Source organism: Camelus ferus, chromosome 29 (assembly GCF_009834535.1).
Source record: "Camelus ferus isolate YT-003-E chromosome 29, BCGSAC_Cfer_1.0, whole genome shotgun sequence".
NCBI classification, from domain to species: domain Eukaryota; kingdom Metazoa; phylum Chordata; class Mammalia; order Artiodactyla; family Camelidae; genus Camelus; species Camelus ferus.
The window spans coordinates 27204512-27221701 of record NC_045724.1 but is presented as its reverse complement, the minus strand read 5'-3'; the positions used below and the strand labels follow the sequence as shown (position 1 = coordinate 27221701).

At 43.6% G+C, this 17190-nt stretch overlaps 1 protein-coding gene across 1 annotated transcript in view; it reads left to right on the top strand.

Annotated features, from left to right (window-relative positions):
• The window catches only part of SNTG1 (syntrophin gamma 1), a 357968-nt gene that overhangs the window by 268803 nt on the left and 71975 nt on the right, over positions 1-17190 (top strand). The window contains exon 10 of the mRNA XM_032469883.1: positions 12877-12979. Within this exon, the coding sequence (XP_032325774.1) occupies positions 12877-12979 (103 nt within the window). The remainder of the gene's footprint in view (positions 1-12876; positions 12980-17190) is intronic.

Here is a 17190-nt window from a genome sequence, read left to right as displayed (position 1 = left end):
ATTTACGTGTTTCAAACCTCAAAGAGTCAAGCGCAAGTGTCTGAAAAGTGCGCTGCTGGTGAGGGCTCTCCGCGCGGCCCTCACGGCCTGTCCCCGGGCATCACTCATCTGCTTTCTCAAAAATCCCGAGGGGGCCCCCCATAGACACTCCATGGTGAACATCGCAGGTCGACATCAAACAGGACAGAGAAAAGCAGTGTTCGGAGCAGGCTTCAGACAAAGGGCGCCCAGCACAGCGCGAGCACTTCGCTCTGCAGATTCATATGCAAATTTCAAACACAGCTTTGTAAGCAGAGATGTTTTAACTTTAGGAGTTTTTCAGAAGAACAAAGTGATCTTAAGCTCATCGTCCAGGGAGCAGAAGCAAGGGCATCTTCTTGCAAAACCGCACACTGCTCGGCAGAGTTGTGTCTGGACCCGCCCTTCAGAGCAGGCAGCAGACCCACACAGACGTGATGGGCTCTGATTAAATGGAGCGGCCTGGCGGGAGGTCAGACCCTGCAAATCGTGCCACTTCTCAATGGTGTTCCTTTCCAAGGAAAAGAGGTTTAGAATTGCACTGCAAACTGCATGTGGCTCTGCATGATAAATGGTTTGTTTGTTTGTTTGTTTTGAGAGGTTTAACCTTATCCTGAAATGTAGGTGCTAGTGTTCTTACTTAGTTCCAGCCTTTCACGTTCCAGCAGTTATTAATGCTTTTGTCTTCACTGTGAATTTCCTAAGCAGATGGATTTACCCCTCAGTGGGACTGAGATGTTGATCAAATGTGTAAGAACGGACTCACAGGGAAAGAAGAAGGCACAGCGAGCTTGTTATAGGAAGCTGATTCCCGCCAAGAGACCAAGGGCCACTCGCAGGGCTGGAGAACTCAGGTTTATTACGCCTGCAGGCCCAGAGGAGTTAGCGCTCCAAGCTCTGGACCCTGTCTGTAGGTTTACACAGGCTTTTATAGGGGTTTAGGTCTCGATTAAGTTTGCGCCATATGCAAGCGAGGTGTTAGAAATGGACCAGTCTGGAGTGAGCTTTTGGGAACCAATGGAATTTTAGGGGTAGATGCAAATGAGGTGTTAGAAATGGACCAGTCAGGAGTGAGTCTTTGGGAACCAATGGAATTTTGAGGGTAAGTTTCGTTTTCCTAGAAGCAAGCCGTTTTGCAGAAGCGCAAAAGCGGGAAGGTAATGGTCCTGCCTGGGAGGTCTTGCTGGTCCCTTTGTGGGTTTTGCTGCTTCAAGCTCAGAGGTGTAGATGGTTGTAAAATCGCATGCTGCCGCCCCCTAGTTCCTTATTCCTAGTCAGTGCCTCACAGAGCTGCGAATTCAGGGAGAAACCAGGAAGGTGTGGCACTAGGTGGTCTGCACATGTGACTTCTCTTTTATTCAGCCACTTGTGCACAGACTTGGTCAGAGGGCCTGCATCATTCTTAGATGCTGTCAACAGTGTAGCAACAGTGTTGCACTTCCTCCAGTAGTAACAGGGGGTTCCCCATTTCTCCAGCTAGCAGTTGGTGTTACCGGTTTTGTGGATCTGAACCATGTGTGTAGTGGTATCTCGTTCTATTTTAATTTACAATTTTTTAAGGATGAATGATGTGGGGCATCTTTTCAGATGCATATTTGCTCTCTTTGTATTTTCTTTGGTGCTGTCTGTTCACAAACTTGTCCAGTTTTAAATTCTGTTATTTGTTTTCTTATTATTGAACGTGACACATTCTTTATGTATATTGGAGGTATCTCCCTGTATGTATTGGATACAACATCAAATATATGCTTTAAAGTTATTTTCTCCGTCTCTGTGGGTGGGTTGCCTTTTAATTTTCTTAAAAGTGTATTTTGCGGAACGAAAGGTTTTTATTTTAATGAAGTCCAACACATCCATTACCAGATGGCTTTATTTCTTTCTCTAAGTCTGTGTCACTTTTATTTATTTGTTGTTGTCATATTGCACTAGCCTGGGCTTCCAGCATGATTTGAACAGGTATTGTGAGAAAATATGCCTTTTTCTTGTTTCTGGTCTCAGTGGGAAAGAGTCCAGTTTCTCACCATGAAGTATGACGTTAGCTGTGGGTGTTTTGTAGAAGTTCTTTGTCAAGTTGAAGAGGTTCCCCTATGTTCCTAGTTTGCAGTGAGTTTTAATCATGGTTGTATGTTGAGTTCTTTCAAATGCTTCTTCTGCCTTAGTTGATATGACCATACTTGCTTTGTTTTTTAGACTTTTGATACGTGGATTATATTGGTTGAATTAAAAATGTTAAATCATCCTTGCTTGCCTGAAATAAACCCAATCTGATGTGATATACAGTCCCTTTTATACGTTGTTGGGCTTGATGTGCTGATAATTTTTTGAAAATCATTGCATAAATGCTCATGAGATATATTGGTCTTAATTTTCTTTTTCTGTAATGTTTTTAAAATTGTTTTTGGTATTAGGATAATGCTGGCATCAAAAAATGCCTTAAGAAGGGTTGCCTCTGCCTCTGTGTTCTAGACGAGATCATGGACGGCTGGTATTAATGACTTCTTCACCAAATATGTGGTAGAATGCCCAAGGACATTTTCTGGATTGGATGCTTTTTTCTAGTGTTATTATTATTGGTTCCATTTCTTTACTACCAAAGAATATAGGCTACTTCCAGAGTATCTGTCTCTCCTTGCGTGAGTTTTAGCAGTTGTGTCTTTCAAAGAACCGATTCAAGTCATCTAGGTTATCAGGATTGTGGGCTTAGAATTGTTCATATTGTTCCCTTCTTAACCTTTTCTTAACGTCCGTGGAATCAGCAGGGATGCCCCTCTTTCATTTGTGATATTGGTCATTTGCATTTTCCCTACTTCTTAGTCTGGCTGGAGGTTCACTGATGTTTATTGATCATTTCAAAGAAGAAGTGTTTAGTTTTGATAACTTTTTTCTGTTGTGTGTGTGTGTTTTCCATCTCACTGATTTCCTCTGTGATTTTGTTTCCTGTGTTCTTTGGGCTTTGACTGCTCCCCTGTTTCTAGTTCCCTAAGCGGAAGCTTAGATCATTGACTTTAATCTCCTTTATGAATATATGAATGCATAGCCATATAAGCACATTTTACATGAATTTCGCTCTAAACATTGCTTTCACTGCTTCCCACAAATTTTGAAAAGTTCTACTTCATTTTTATTTAATTCAAAATATTTTTAAATTTCTCTCCAGACTTTTTCTTTGACTCCTGTGTTAGATGGAAAGGTATTCTCCAGATGTTTGTGGGACTTCCAAGCTATCTTTCTGGAACTGACTGCTACTTTAAGTTCTTTGTTGTCCGGGGGCACAGTGTGTAGATTTATATTCTTTCAAAATTGTTAAGTTTTGTTTCTGGACTAGAATCTGGTCTATCTTTGTGAATTTTTTATATGAGCTTGGGAAGAATAGAAAAATCCAATGCATTTTGCTGTCTTTGGATGGAGTATTGGGCCAAAGTCTGTTACCGCCGTTCCCTCCTTATCGGCAGCCTTGCTTTCCTGGATTCAGTGACCCACGTCAACCACAGTCCAAAGATACTAAACAAAAAATTCCGGGAAGAAGGAACCCGCGCGTTTTACGTGGCGCGTCCCGCTGGGTGTGGTGCTGACGTCCCCGATGTCAGCGCGTCCGCGGGGGCCGCGTCTCCCTGCTCCCCGCCGCGCCCGCCGCCACCCCACAGCCGCTGGGCTGCTAGGTCCGCTGTCCGGCGTCGCCCTGCGTGCGATCAGGCGACCCCGATTTTGCTCAGGAACGTCCCCGGAGCGCAGGAAGAGCGGCGCTGCGGCTCCCTGAGCCACAGAGAAGCGGTGAAGTGCCTCCCGCAGGTGAAAAGCGTGCTCGGGGCGTGGCGCCGACAGGGGGCGCGCGAGCTGGGCGGCCGACGCCTGCCCGGAGAACGGCCTTCCGCCCCGAAACTGCCAGGAAGGAGACGCGAACGTGCCCCAGGTTCGCCGTTGCCCCTCACGCGGCGAGAGTCAGGGCCGCGTTTCCGGGGTTACGTTGCGGTGCTCAGTTAAGACGGAAAAGGCGTTAACTTTGTGCGATAAGATAATTTGAGAGCGAGAGAAGCCACACTCACATGACTTTGTGACAGGATACGGTTCCAGTTGTTCCAGTTAATTATTACCCATTGTGGTTCGTCTCTTGTTGTGTCTAATTTATAAATTAAACTTCATCACAGGTGGGTACGTCCGGGATAAAACCGTCCACACAGGGCTCCGGGGTGCCCGGGGCTCCAGCCATCACCGGGGTGGTGGAGCGCGCCCCCTGTGGACGGGGGAGGTACTGCATAGCGCTTGAGTGACTGCTGTTCAGTCGAACTCCGTCCTCACCGAGTCGCTGCCTGCTTGAACTCTGATACTGGATACGTCTGCTTCTCCTTTGAGTTCTATCAGTATTTGCTGCACATATTTTGCTGTTTTGTTGTTAGGTGTTTAGCAGCACTACATATCCACAGGGAGTCCACCACTTAATTGCTGTTTAATGCTTCTCTTCAGCCTGGATAATTTTTCCTGTTCTCAGGTCAGCTTTGTGCGTTCATTTCCTGTGACAAATGCACTGTACTAATGTGGGACGTTGTAACAGGGGAAGCTGAGAGTAGGCTGTATGGGAACCCTGTACTATGTTTGTTCAATTTTGTATAAACCTGCAACTGTTCCAACATGAAACATTTGCATTAAACATGAATAGAATGGTACTTACCATGATCTCATTTACTTTTCCTTGTCTTTGACTTTTATTTGTTCTCTGCCTCCTGTCAGAACGTCTGCATCTTGGGAGTGAGAACCGTCTCTCTTCCCTCCAGTGCTCTGCGCGCTGACCCGGGGCAGGCGAGCGTGAGCCGCGGGCGCAGTGACTGAGACAGCCCCGCTGGTGTCAGGGTTCTCCTCCCCTCTTGTAAACCTCGCTCCTGCTTCGTTTCTCACTCTTTCCAAGTAATTCCCACAGCTTTCGTATCAACCGACATAGTAGCTTTTACCAACATAAAAGTTTCAGACAGCAGCCCTTGGCCTGCTGGTTTTGAAACACTGTCTTTCCTTCTCCCACCAAGAGCCGCGGGATAGAGTGGAGGCAACGGCACCTCGTCTCCACCTACCGCTTGCGAAAGCTCCCTTTGAGGTGCTCTTCGGGCTCTGAGTCATTCTTAATGCGTCTCTACACTTGGTTGCTTCAGGATTGAATCCGGCTCCATTCTTCAGTGACACATTTTAAGTTTTGAGCTCCTATTTATCTGCTTCTGTGTCCCAGCTGAGGCTTTCTGAATGAGATACAAGGTTTGAAAAGACTTTGTTTGAGACCCTTTCTGCTCCTGAAACCCGACCGCGGTCTTCCTTCCCCCCGCTGGGGTGACTTGCCAGTCGTCACGTTGGGGCGCTGTGCGGTGTTTCGCCTTCAGGACTTCTGGGAGAACGCCCTGCTCTTCCTCCAGCAGTGAGCTGTGTCCGTGGAGCGCGCACAGCCGAGGGCGGGCGAGGGGGTGTGGGCAGCAGCGGGCCGCCCGCCTGCTGCTCCCTGAGCCTCAGGCCCAGGGGCCCTGAGCCGGGCCCGCCGCGGGGCGGGGGCCCCGGGGGTGTGGGCAGAACCAGGGTCAAACCCGAGTTCTTCCGATTCGACATAGTGTGATTTCCGACCAAACACAAGCGTTTCCCCACACTGAGTGAATTTAAAGACAGTAAAATGAAAATACAGGTACTGTATTTACTGGGGGAAATGTGTGTATCAGCGGGTCCATGCAGTTCAAAGGAGGGTTGCTCCAGGGTCCCTGTGTTTACAAACGTTGCCTCTTTCTCTTTCTCAGGGTGAGTGGTGTGTCCTCAGGCTGCCGCTGGCTTGGTTTTCTGGGGGTTTATCCCGTGTTAGACAGCTCAGTAGTCTAGGTGTGGGAGACCTGCTTGTGGCTCTGAAGGTGAGAAAGTGAACGCGCAGGCCTGGTCAGAGGCTGCCGAGTGTGTCTCACTGGTGCCCCATGCATGTGTTGAATGCATTTATTAATAAAGTACTTCTACTCTGGAGGTACACAGAGACTCTATAATAAAGCATTTTATGTGAAACCCTTCTTTCCATTGAAACTAATTATTTTCCTACGTTAGCTACATGTGTGAAGTAAGCACGAGACACCAGGCTCTTCTCTGAGCATCTCCCTGGTGCTGAACCACCTGGTCTTCGTGAAGTCGCTGGGGAGAAGCAACTACCGCTGTTGGTTCACAGGGAGCAGGTGTGTCCTAGAGGGATAAGTCAGTACCCCGGGCTGTTCAGCTGGCCAGTTGCGGAGAGAGAACTCAGATGAACGGAATCTCACGCTAGGGCTCAGGTTTTAACAAGGACGTGCCATCTAGAGTGAACGGTTTGGGGTGATTTTGTTACAGTAATCTTTCTTCCAAAGACATAGTCAAAGTTCTTGGCTGGTTTTTTTTTTTTTTTTCTTTTCTTTTTCATTAGGAATGTGATAGAGTTTGGGTGTTAAGGGACTCTTCTGATTATTCAAATTTCTGTTCTGAATCTCATCTAATGCCAACCATTTTTCAAAAACTTGAAGTGTAGTTTGTTTAAAACATTTTGTCAATTTCTGGTGTACAGCATAGTGATTCAGTTATACATATACATATATTCCTTGTCATTCTTTTTCATTAGAGGCCATTACACGATAGTGAGTATAGTTCCCTGTACTATATAGTAGGACCTTGCTGTTTATCTATTTTATTTTATTTTTTAAAAAAATTTTAATTGAAGTCTAGTCAGTTCACAATGTTGCATCAATTTCTTGTGTCCAGCATCATGTTTCAGTCATACACGTACATACATATATTCCTTTTCATTACAGGTTACTACCAGATATTGTATATAGTTCCCTGTGCTATACAGCACAAACTTGTTGTTTATCTATTTTATATACAGTAGTTAGTATCTGCAAATCTCAAAATCCCAATTTATCCCTTCTCATACCCTTTCCGCCCTGGTAACCATGAGCTTGTTTTCTATGTCTGTGAGTCTGTTTCTATTTTATAGATAAGTTCATTTGTGTCCTTTTTTTTTTTTTTTAGGTTCTACATGTAAGTGATATCATATGGTATTTGTTTTTCTCTTTCTGGCTACTTCACTTGGTATGAAAATCTCCAAGTCCATCCGTGTTGCTGCAAATGGCATTATTTTATTCTTTTTTATAGCTGAGTAGTATTCCTGTATAAATATACCACAGCTTCTCTCCAACCATTTTTAAGTGCTCCAAATCTGTAGCATGTTTTGTGTGAACAGAAAAATGCTTTCTCTCCTGCAGCCTCTGGAATGGGTTTCTTAGTGCCTGTTCTCCACCTCTGTCCCCTCTGGGGGGACATTCTTGGCTGTTTTCTCTGTCCTATCCAGCTTTCCTCCACCGCCTCAGTGTCCCTGATGGCTTGTCTACCGTGTCTGCAGAGCCTTAGGTTTAACGTGGCATGAGATCTGTGTATCCTGCTTCCTCATGACTCCCTGGGGATCCCTGTCCCATCGTCTGATCTGCCAGCCCAGGCTTGAGTCCAGCACCAGCGTGGCTCCTGGGCCCGGCTGCCGTCACCCCCTCGGGGTCCTCTGTCTCCGGCTGGCTGTGGGGCTCTGCTCCTCGTCTGTGCACTGCCTCACTCTCTGCTGACACTGTCCCCAAATCCCTGACTTCATCCTCCTGTCTGAAATACCTAGTTTCTGTGACAAGATCTTGACAGTTCCAGATACTTATCTATGTTTCAGATTTTCCTGGGCCCTTAATGAATGCGGTTAGATATTTTTATTGTAGAATTTCAGTGAATGTTTTGTTGATTAGGAGATTAAATTGGATGAGGAAAGTTTATAAAAATAGGTGAATTCCTAAGAATGGAGACTATAAAATCGTCAGGCCTTGGTCTAACTGAGAAAAGAACACCTCGGGCTGGAACTCCATGTAGAATATCTTAAATGAAATACTTGCACGTTGTTTCAGCCCTTCCTACCGCACATCTGACCTTTCAGCCCAGCGTTAAGCCTCTCCCTCTGTGCCCCTCGTCCCTGCCTTCGCCCCACGCTATCCCTGCCCTGGCTGCGGGGCCCAAGGGAGTCGGGCAGATACCATCATCTTAGCCTTCCTGGAAGTCTTCTCCAGCAGGAACAGGTTTAACTCTGGGCAGCCCACTGTCAGGTGCGAGCAGCTGCCTTTGGGAGAGGTTCGGCCACTTTTAGTCCACAATGTGAGATATCTTGAAAATCACAGGAGAGAAATATGCCTGCGTCCACTGCAGCAGTTGGAGGTGTAATGCTTAGTTCACTTAAATTTATTTACTATTTACCCGGAGAGGCTTTCAGGCAGTGGACACACAACATCCTAAAAATCCAAAGAAAATAAATGGAAACAACCTGCCGGTTAGCACTAAAATAATTAGATGAGGTACACCCTTGGCATGAAAATGGCAACAACGCAAAGCTGCCAGAAAGCACTTATGTCTCAGGTCTTTCCCTCACACTGGCTTGATGCTGAAGGTCTGGTCAAAGGCGTTTTATATTCCTAACAGAAGTCGCCTTTGATGCCCAGTCTAATCTATACAATTATAATTAAAGCCTTAAAATGACTGAATATATACATGTTCATGTATAACTGAAAAATTGTGCTCTACACTGGAATTTGACACATTATAAAATGATTATAAATCAATAAAAATGTTTTAAAAAACCTTAAAATGGTTAAAAATTGTTTATTTTCACAACAGAAATCAGCCTGTATTTAACAATAAAAAATATTTCATTGAAAGAATTACAGGTGGCGGAAATGAGGGAACACACATTTAAGCTGATGTAGCTTAAATACTATGAGAGACACAAAGCCATGATTAGCATTATTTTTATTAACAAACAAGTATTGAGTATCCAATGTACATACACATCACAGCTCTCGGATAAGACCATCGGACTAGAAACTCTTTTCTCTTTGCAAAGTGTGTCTTTTGAGAGGACAGCCCCCGCAAAGCAGAGCTGCCGTAGTTTGAAGACAATCTAAGAGAGAGTTAGTGACTGATAGACTAAAAATATATAGTTGTGCTTTATTTTGAGATTTTCACACTTTGTCCCTATAATCACTTACGGTCTGAATATTCAAGGAGTGTGAAGTTTGTGCTTCTCACTGGGCAGCACATAACTTGGACCACATCAAATGAAACTCAGAGCCTCTGCTGTGCCCCCATGTTACCACCTCTGCGACGGCACATGAAGTGGCCTCCGCTGTGTCACTCTGGACTGGGTGAGATAACGCCTCGTGTCTCTCTGAGATGAGTTCTCATCGGCAGTCGGGAGGAAGCTCTGTATCTCCCAGTTGCCCCAGAAAGAGCCGGATGACAAGTTGGGGAAATGTCTAAGAGTTCCTTTTGAGTCTCTTGGCTGAGCAAAATCAAAGAGGAGACGTGCTGGGTTGTGCCTAGTGGCGTCCTTCAGGAGGCACTCGCTATTGCTCCCAGTTGGTGGTGTAGTTTCTGCCCGGGGATGAAGGTCCCAGGGTCCGCCCAGCCAGGAACAGAAACAGTGCTGGTCCTGGAGCTTCAGCCGCGACCCAGGTGGCACAGACACAATGACAGAGCCTCCAGCTTATGATGCCCAGACAGGAGTGGTCAGCGGTGCTGAGGGGACGGCTCCCCACCAGTGATCTGGCAGTTGGGGCCCCATCAGTCTCTTTGTCTCCCTGAGCTGAGCTGGGAGCTGCTGCCCAGGTTGCTATGGAGACAGGGGGACAAGAGACAGGAGGAAACGCATCCTTTCTCCTCTCGTGACTGCAGACATGGACCCCCCGCTCAGGATGGCAGGTGTGACGACGGCAGGTGGGGAGAGGGTGAAGGCATTTCCACCACGTCGGGCTCGGGCAGGGAGCCCCGCATCTCTTCCTCCCACCTACTTACACCTGCTTTTTGTAAAAATGGAAGTATAGTCGATTTATAGTGTTTCAGGGGTACAGCAAAGTGAGATATATATATATATATATATATATATTATATATATATATATATATCTTTTTTGGATTCTTTTCCATTATAAGTTATTACAAGATATGGAATCTAGTTCCCTGTGCTCTACAGTAGGTCCTTGCTGTTTACTATTTTATGTATAGTAGTGTGTGTCTGCTAATCCCAAATCCCTAATTTATCTCCCCTCCCCTCCTTCTGTTTTTCAATATAAACGCTGGTGAGAATTACAGCCAGTGGTTTTCTCCAGGGCGGCTTCACTTGAAACACCACGTGGGAGTTCACCTACCCTCCATGGACTCTCATTCTTCTAAAATCTCTAACTGAGCATAAACCAACTCAGCTTCATATCTCAAGTGACCAGCCTGTAGGCTTCTGAAATGGGCATTCATTGTCTTCGACTCATTGAAAGAGACAGAGCTTGAGTTCCCTGGTACCCAGCCACTGCCCTGGGGCCACGCCAGATCCGTAAGATTCTAGGCGGCCTCTGACACGAGGTGGCTTTGGACCAGAGGGGCTGATGCCCTGGCACCCGCTGTGTTTCACACGTTGTCACGATCCGTTTACTCTTCCCTTAATGTGTCTTTGGATTCAGATGAAGGCTTACGTGGTTTTCAGAGGCCTGGAGTGAGGAGGTCTGAAGGAGGGAACAGGAGGGTTCCCCGAAGAGTCTTTTTGGTTTTTGCTTTTGTCATTTGGGGACCAGGTAGCAGGATGTCCTTTGGGACTCTTCCAAGTAGAAAAGGAGACTTGAGAGACGTCTGAGAAAACAAAATCAAAAGGCAATAAGTTGATAATTTGCTAAGGGCCATCCTTCTGTATTCTCAGTAATTTCCATGCACATAAGATGAGGACACACTCAGTTTCCAGATAAAGTGCCTGCGTCTCATAAAGTCACGCATTCTGCCCAGTTCAGTAAATACCTGAATGGCTTTTATAACTGTCAGGTCTCCACCAGTTTTGTGTGTGATAGATTCCTCTGAAGACTGAGATTGGAAGTAGCAAAGTGAATGTATTTTCCTTCAGGTATTTAGCAACATATAAGGCATATTGTTTTCTCCTCGGTCATCTAACACATAACATTTGAGACACACAGCTCTGCTCTCGAGTATCTGAAATGACCGGGCTTGCAGAGGAGCCACTGCTCCCCAGGGCCGGACAGCCACGCTTCTCCCGTGCGGACTTCGGGCTCGGAGGAGACGCTGGCGGAACCTGCCCTGGTGGCCCAGCCACGCTGCCCGTGTCTCAGGGTGTTCGTGCTGTGCTCAGCGTGCACCCCAGGGGGACGGCATTTAAAAGTCAAAATAACACGTTTAAGTGATTTCCATGATAGGATGAGATGACAGAGTGTGGAAGGAAAGGGTACAGGCAGTTCAGATAGTGACTTCTTAGTTCTGTGTTGTGCCAACAGGTTGGGATAAAATGCACAAACACACACACTTACAACTGTGTCTAAGGCTGCACATCCCACGTGGTGTCGCCACACCCCGCTTTGTTTTTCAGACGTTGGCAGTTCGTTTTGTATGAGGTGATCTGACGCAGAATTCTACAAAAACAAGGAAACGTGATCTCTCTCCTTTCCTTCAATGATTCTCCTTAAATTGGGTGCACTGTTTACAAACTAGACACTCGTGTCGCTGTGGTGTCGATGTTGTGGATTCAGAGTAAATACGTGTGTTGCTTCTTGCAGGCTGCTGTGGGCGCACAGTGTTACCACCTGCACCTCGCCTGACTCCGTGGGCTCTGGTCCCTTTGACGGCACACTGTTTCACGCCCTTGTGGGGCTGGCTTGGTGCAGTTGATTCACCGTGTGTCATCGGGCCCCCACTCCCCCTGCGGGTGCTTCTGAGGAGGTGGAGGGGCTCTCGCAGGTCGGGCCCCGCACCGCTGCGTGGGTGGGGGCTGCCTGTCCCGCAGGGGGCGGCCGGCCCTCCCTGGGGAGGCCCCGGGCTTCCCAGTCAGCTCCGCTTCTCCCGTCTGCCTTTCGGAGTTGCACCCCCGTCGTCTCGCGCTTTCCTCGGTGTTTGCTAGTTGTACTTACTGGGTGAGAGAACTTTACCACATCTCGCAGGGACCAGAAGTCACTCTCAGTCATTTTGACAGTCAATTCTTGAACGACCTAATGACAAACCCTTTTTCTATGTTTAATGACAAATTACGCTCACGTGATTGTTACCTGCTTCGCTGTGTTCTTAACTCCCCTCTTAGTTTGTGAGATAATTATGGCTGTGCTTAGATCTTCTCCAGCTATGTTTGCTGCAGGTGACCCTCAGCTCCTTGACCTTTTACTATTGCTTGCATTGGTCTTGGTGTAATATTTTGAGAAACTAGCATCTTTTAACTGGAAGAAATAGACCCAGTAATTCCATAATTTGGAAAGTTTTGCAACTCATTGATAATAAGGGTCTCCCTCATTGCTCTAAATTTACAGGGAAAGGAAAATAAAATATGCCATGATATCATGGGGAAATAATAGCTATTTATTGTTTGCAAAACGGTTTGAGTGAGTTGGAACGATTTAATTAATTAGAATTAGCACCCTGGTCAACAGCTACGGGGCCGTTCGTTTATACATCTCCAAACAATGCATCACGGATACTCAATAAATATTTATTAAATCAGTAAATGCAGTGGTTTGAGCAGTGCATCTTTCTGTAGACTGAACACAGACCATAGCGCCTCAAGAGAGGCTCAGTGCATGTGCGTGGACGATGACGACATTGTGAGTGAACAGGGACTATGGTGGTGGGAAGAGGGCAGTGGGGGGCTGGTTCCTGCAGCGTGAGAGAGCCTGTCCCCTCTGTCTTCCACGAAGAGTTTCGACCACTAGGGAAAACTGTGAGAGGTGGAAAAAACAACCAGTTATTTCAAGGACTTCCAATAATATACAAATTTTTTGCAGGCATACTGATAATGAGATGATGATGATGATTATTTTTGCATTAGGTTCAAGTTCTTCGAAATGCTGGGGAAGAAGTGACCCTAACAGTCTCATTTCTGAAAAGAGCACCTGCTTTCCTCAAGCTCCCACTGAACGAAGACTGTGCGTGTAAGCATTTGTGAAGAGCAGGTGAAATGCTCTCGTTGTCATATTTACATCCTAGACCATTATTTCCTGGCAGCAGTTAGTAATTCCTTTTTAAAGCTGGGATTTTTGCCTGAATACAAACTTTAAAAGAAAAATATTGCAAAGCATTCTATTAGCCCTTCTGCAAAGGGAACAGATGTTGCTTTTTGTTTCAGAATGTATTCACATTTAGTTATTTTCCAGCCTATAATTGGGGAAGTGTTTTTATCTTAAAAATAAATATCATGTCAAATATATGCATTTTGTATCTCTATTAAATTTCATTCATAATATTTGATGAATATATATTCTCTAAGTAGAAAAGAATATACTCTGATTTGGCTACTGAACTGAATAAATAAACATTTACACTTAATTTGTCCTGATGAGAATGTGGGGATTGAAGGAAGCACCAGTCTATGTGGAAGTGTAACAGTTTCCATAAGAGCCACTCAAAGATTTCTGTACCTTCTTGCATATTGCGAAATGAAATGCATATTATCTGATACTTTTTGCTGTCAGAGAAGAGTGTTTCTAACTGAGGCACAGTTTACATGCAATGAAATGCAGAGACCTTAAATGCACGGTTGGATCAGTTCTGACAAAGGCACACGTTTGCTTAGTCCTTTAGATCACAGAATGGCTCCGCTGTGCCTCTTCCAGTGAATAGCTTTCCAGAAACGTCCATTGACTTAATTTCTTATCATCATGTGTTATTTTTGCTTCTCCTAAAACTTTATGTAATGCAAGCAGACTGTAGTTACTCCTTTGTGTCTGGCTTCTTTCATTGTGAACAATCCCTCGTGTCGCGTATTCAGTGGTTTATATCGCTGTGCAATACAAGTGGAGTGTGATAACACAGCCTCCTGTCCACAGGCAACAGGATGCGTCCAGTCTTCTGCTGTTATAAATAAATCTGCTGTAAACATTCTCGTGCAAGGACTTTGGAAGTCTTAATATTTTATGTCATTACTATAAGTGCTATAGGAGTGGAATTGAACAGGATAGATGTACAATTAACTTGCTAACAAACTGCCAAACGTATTTCTACAATGGGCGTGTATGTGAACGTATGCCAAACGCTGTCCGCTCCAGCATGGCTGGCGGCTCTGCCTGCTCCACACTTACTCCGATATTTGATGGTCAGAGTTTTTTTCTTTTTTAACTATTCCCTTGAGTGTGTTGTGGTATCAGATTGCAGATTTGATTTGCGTTTCCCCAAAGACTAATGATGATTACCTCCCAGTGTACCATTTCAGCATTTTTACTGTCTGTTTGCATATCTTATTCTGTAATGTGTCTGCTCAAGTCTTTGGCCCATTTTTTAACTGGGATGTTTTTATATTGTCACAGTGCAGGAGCGTACAAGCCTGTTTCTAAGTCTCTCGTTAGCTACACGTGTTACAGACGTGTCGCTCAATCTGTGTATGGCTGTATGCTTTCCCTAAAGGAGTCTCCAATTTGCAGAACTTTCTAATTTTGAAAAAGTCTAAATTACCATTTTGTTGTTGTTGTTGTTTTTGTTGTGTGTGCTTACTGCTTTTTGGTTCTGAGGTAGGAGTCAAGAATGAAGGAATCACCGTCTTATTTCCATGAACTTGTGTCTCTCTCCATTCACCTAAACCACACTGTTGATTGTTGTACTTTATAATACTTCCAGTGCTCACCCAGGGTAGGCTGGTCCGCTTTGCAATATTTTAAGCTTGTTTGGCTTTTCTAGATCCTTTGCATTACTCACACGTTTTGTAAACAGCATGTCAAAATTTCTATTATAAAAACACTATCATGATTTTGACTAGGACTAAATTGACTTGATAGACAATTTAGAGAATTAACTCCTTGACAACTTTAAATCTTTTAATGCACAAACATAATATCACTTTCCATTTAGTTATGTGTTAATTTTTCTCAGCAATATTTTAATGTTTTCAATGGTAGAATACTACATATCTCTCATTAAATTTATTTTAATCATTTTATGTTTTTCATTTTATTGTAAATAATATTTTAAAGATTTAATTTTCTAATTATCTGCTGCTAACACATAGAAATGCATTTATATACACTGGCATTCTGCAACGTAGCTTAATTTTCATATTAATTCTAGTAAGTTTTTTTTACTTTCTTTAAATTTTTCTATATATAAAATTATGTCATCTGCAAATAATAAATTTTGCTAATTTCTTTCTAACCTATATTTCTTTAATTTTTTTTTTCCTCGGTTTTGCCTGTTGTCGTGGCTGGGACCTCCAGTGAGATGCTGAATGGAGTATTGACAGCAGGTGTCCTCATTCTCAGGATAGTGGGGGGAACTTTCAAGCTTTTACCGTTAAATGTGGCACCAGCTGTCGGTGTTCACAGATACGCTTTGTTAGAATAGAAGGTGCCCTTCTGTTCCCAGGTTCCTGAGGACTTTCCTTTTTCTTTTTCAAAATAGAAGTTAAAGTGGAATTCCCTCAGTGTTTTTTTATCCATTGAGGTATTGCATTTTTTCTTTTTTTACTCTGTTGATATGGTACCTGTTTAAAAATGGATTTTGAATGCCAAATCAAGCTTGCATTCCTAGGATAAACACCACAGTCATGAAGTATTATGGTTTTTTAAAAATATATCACAGCTTCTAATTTGCTAATGTATTTTTAATTTTGAAAAAAGTCTATGGTCATGAACGACAACCAGAGGCGCCTGTCTTTCCCTGAATGCTCTGGTGGGAACTGGGTGCCAGGGTTATTACATCTTCACGTTAAGTTGTGAAGAGGTGACTCCGCCTCTATTTCCAGAAAGAAGCTGTTTAACAGTGAGAGTATCTCTTCCTTAAATGACTGGATAAGTTCACCAGAGACACAGTCCGATCCTAGAAGCATCATTTTTGTTCGTATGAATTAATCTCTCGAGTGGATATAGGACTTTTTTGATATTCTCTTTTCTTTTTTTGTAAATTTTGATATGGTTTTTTCTTTCAATATTTTTGTTCATTTCAACTAAGTTGTCAGTGTCTTTGCATGAAGTCAGTCACATCTTTCCGTTACCCTTTGACTATCTGTTGATTTACAGTGACACCTTCGCCTTCACTTCTGATATTGGTAACCTGTGTTTTCTCTCTTTTACTGTGTCATTTTTGCTATAGGTTTTATTAATTGTTTCAAAGAACCCATTTTTGTCATGGTTAATTCTGTCTGTTATTTTCAGTGGTCTATTTCATTGCTTTTCACTTGTATTTTTATTATGTTCTGTTTTCTGTTTACCTTGTGTCAGTTTGGCTTCCATTTCCAACATCTTAAGATCCAAGCACAGATCACTGAGATTACACCTACCTTCTTCTTGTGCATATATTTAAATTTTTAAATTTCATTCAAAGAACTACTGTAGATGCATTACAGAATTTGATATGCTACATTTTTGTTTTATTCAGTTCAAAATACATCTACATTTTAGAGTAACATGTGGATGCATTAAAAATGTCTCATAAGAGAGAAATGCAGATAAACATCAAAAGAAAAATATCTAAAACAAACTGAAATTCTTAAGATTTAAAAAGCATAAAAACTACATCCATGCTGGTATATAGCAAGAACGCCCGTTTCCCTTCTCAGCACCAGGCAAACTGTGAAGTTTTAGAGTCATAAAGGAGGAGAGCAAGGTCACTGTTCTTGAGCACGTGGGTCACTATGTTAGGAGTCTGCCCTTTAATGACGTTTGCATGTAAGTGTAATATGTCAAATAAACGTTGGGAGTGAGATTCATTATTAGCTCATGTTTATCCACATTAGCAACTCCAAAAATAAAATGTTCTCAAAAAATGCAATGAATCAGAAATCAAGAAATATGCATTCTAATCCTGACTGTAGCAATCACGAAACTCTAAAATCTTAGAAAGTCACAAATCTTTAAGACATATATTACTCATTTTTAAAAAATAGATATTGGCAGGTTTCTCATGAGGATCTGATATGAGGTGTCTTAGCAGATTCACAAAATCAAATCATGTCAATGAGACACTTCCCATTACAGTGTGTGCCAAGAGCCCTTAGAAGGACAGAGGACTCGCAGGCTTTTTTTTTTTTTTCACAAACATTTTTTGCATGATGGAAAAGTGTAGGACCTAAATATGGAATTTGCTAGTAGATTAATCCATGGCACTAAATAGAACTTTGTAGACAAACAAAACCCTGCACTGCTGAATGGACGGCTAA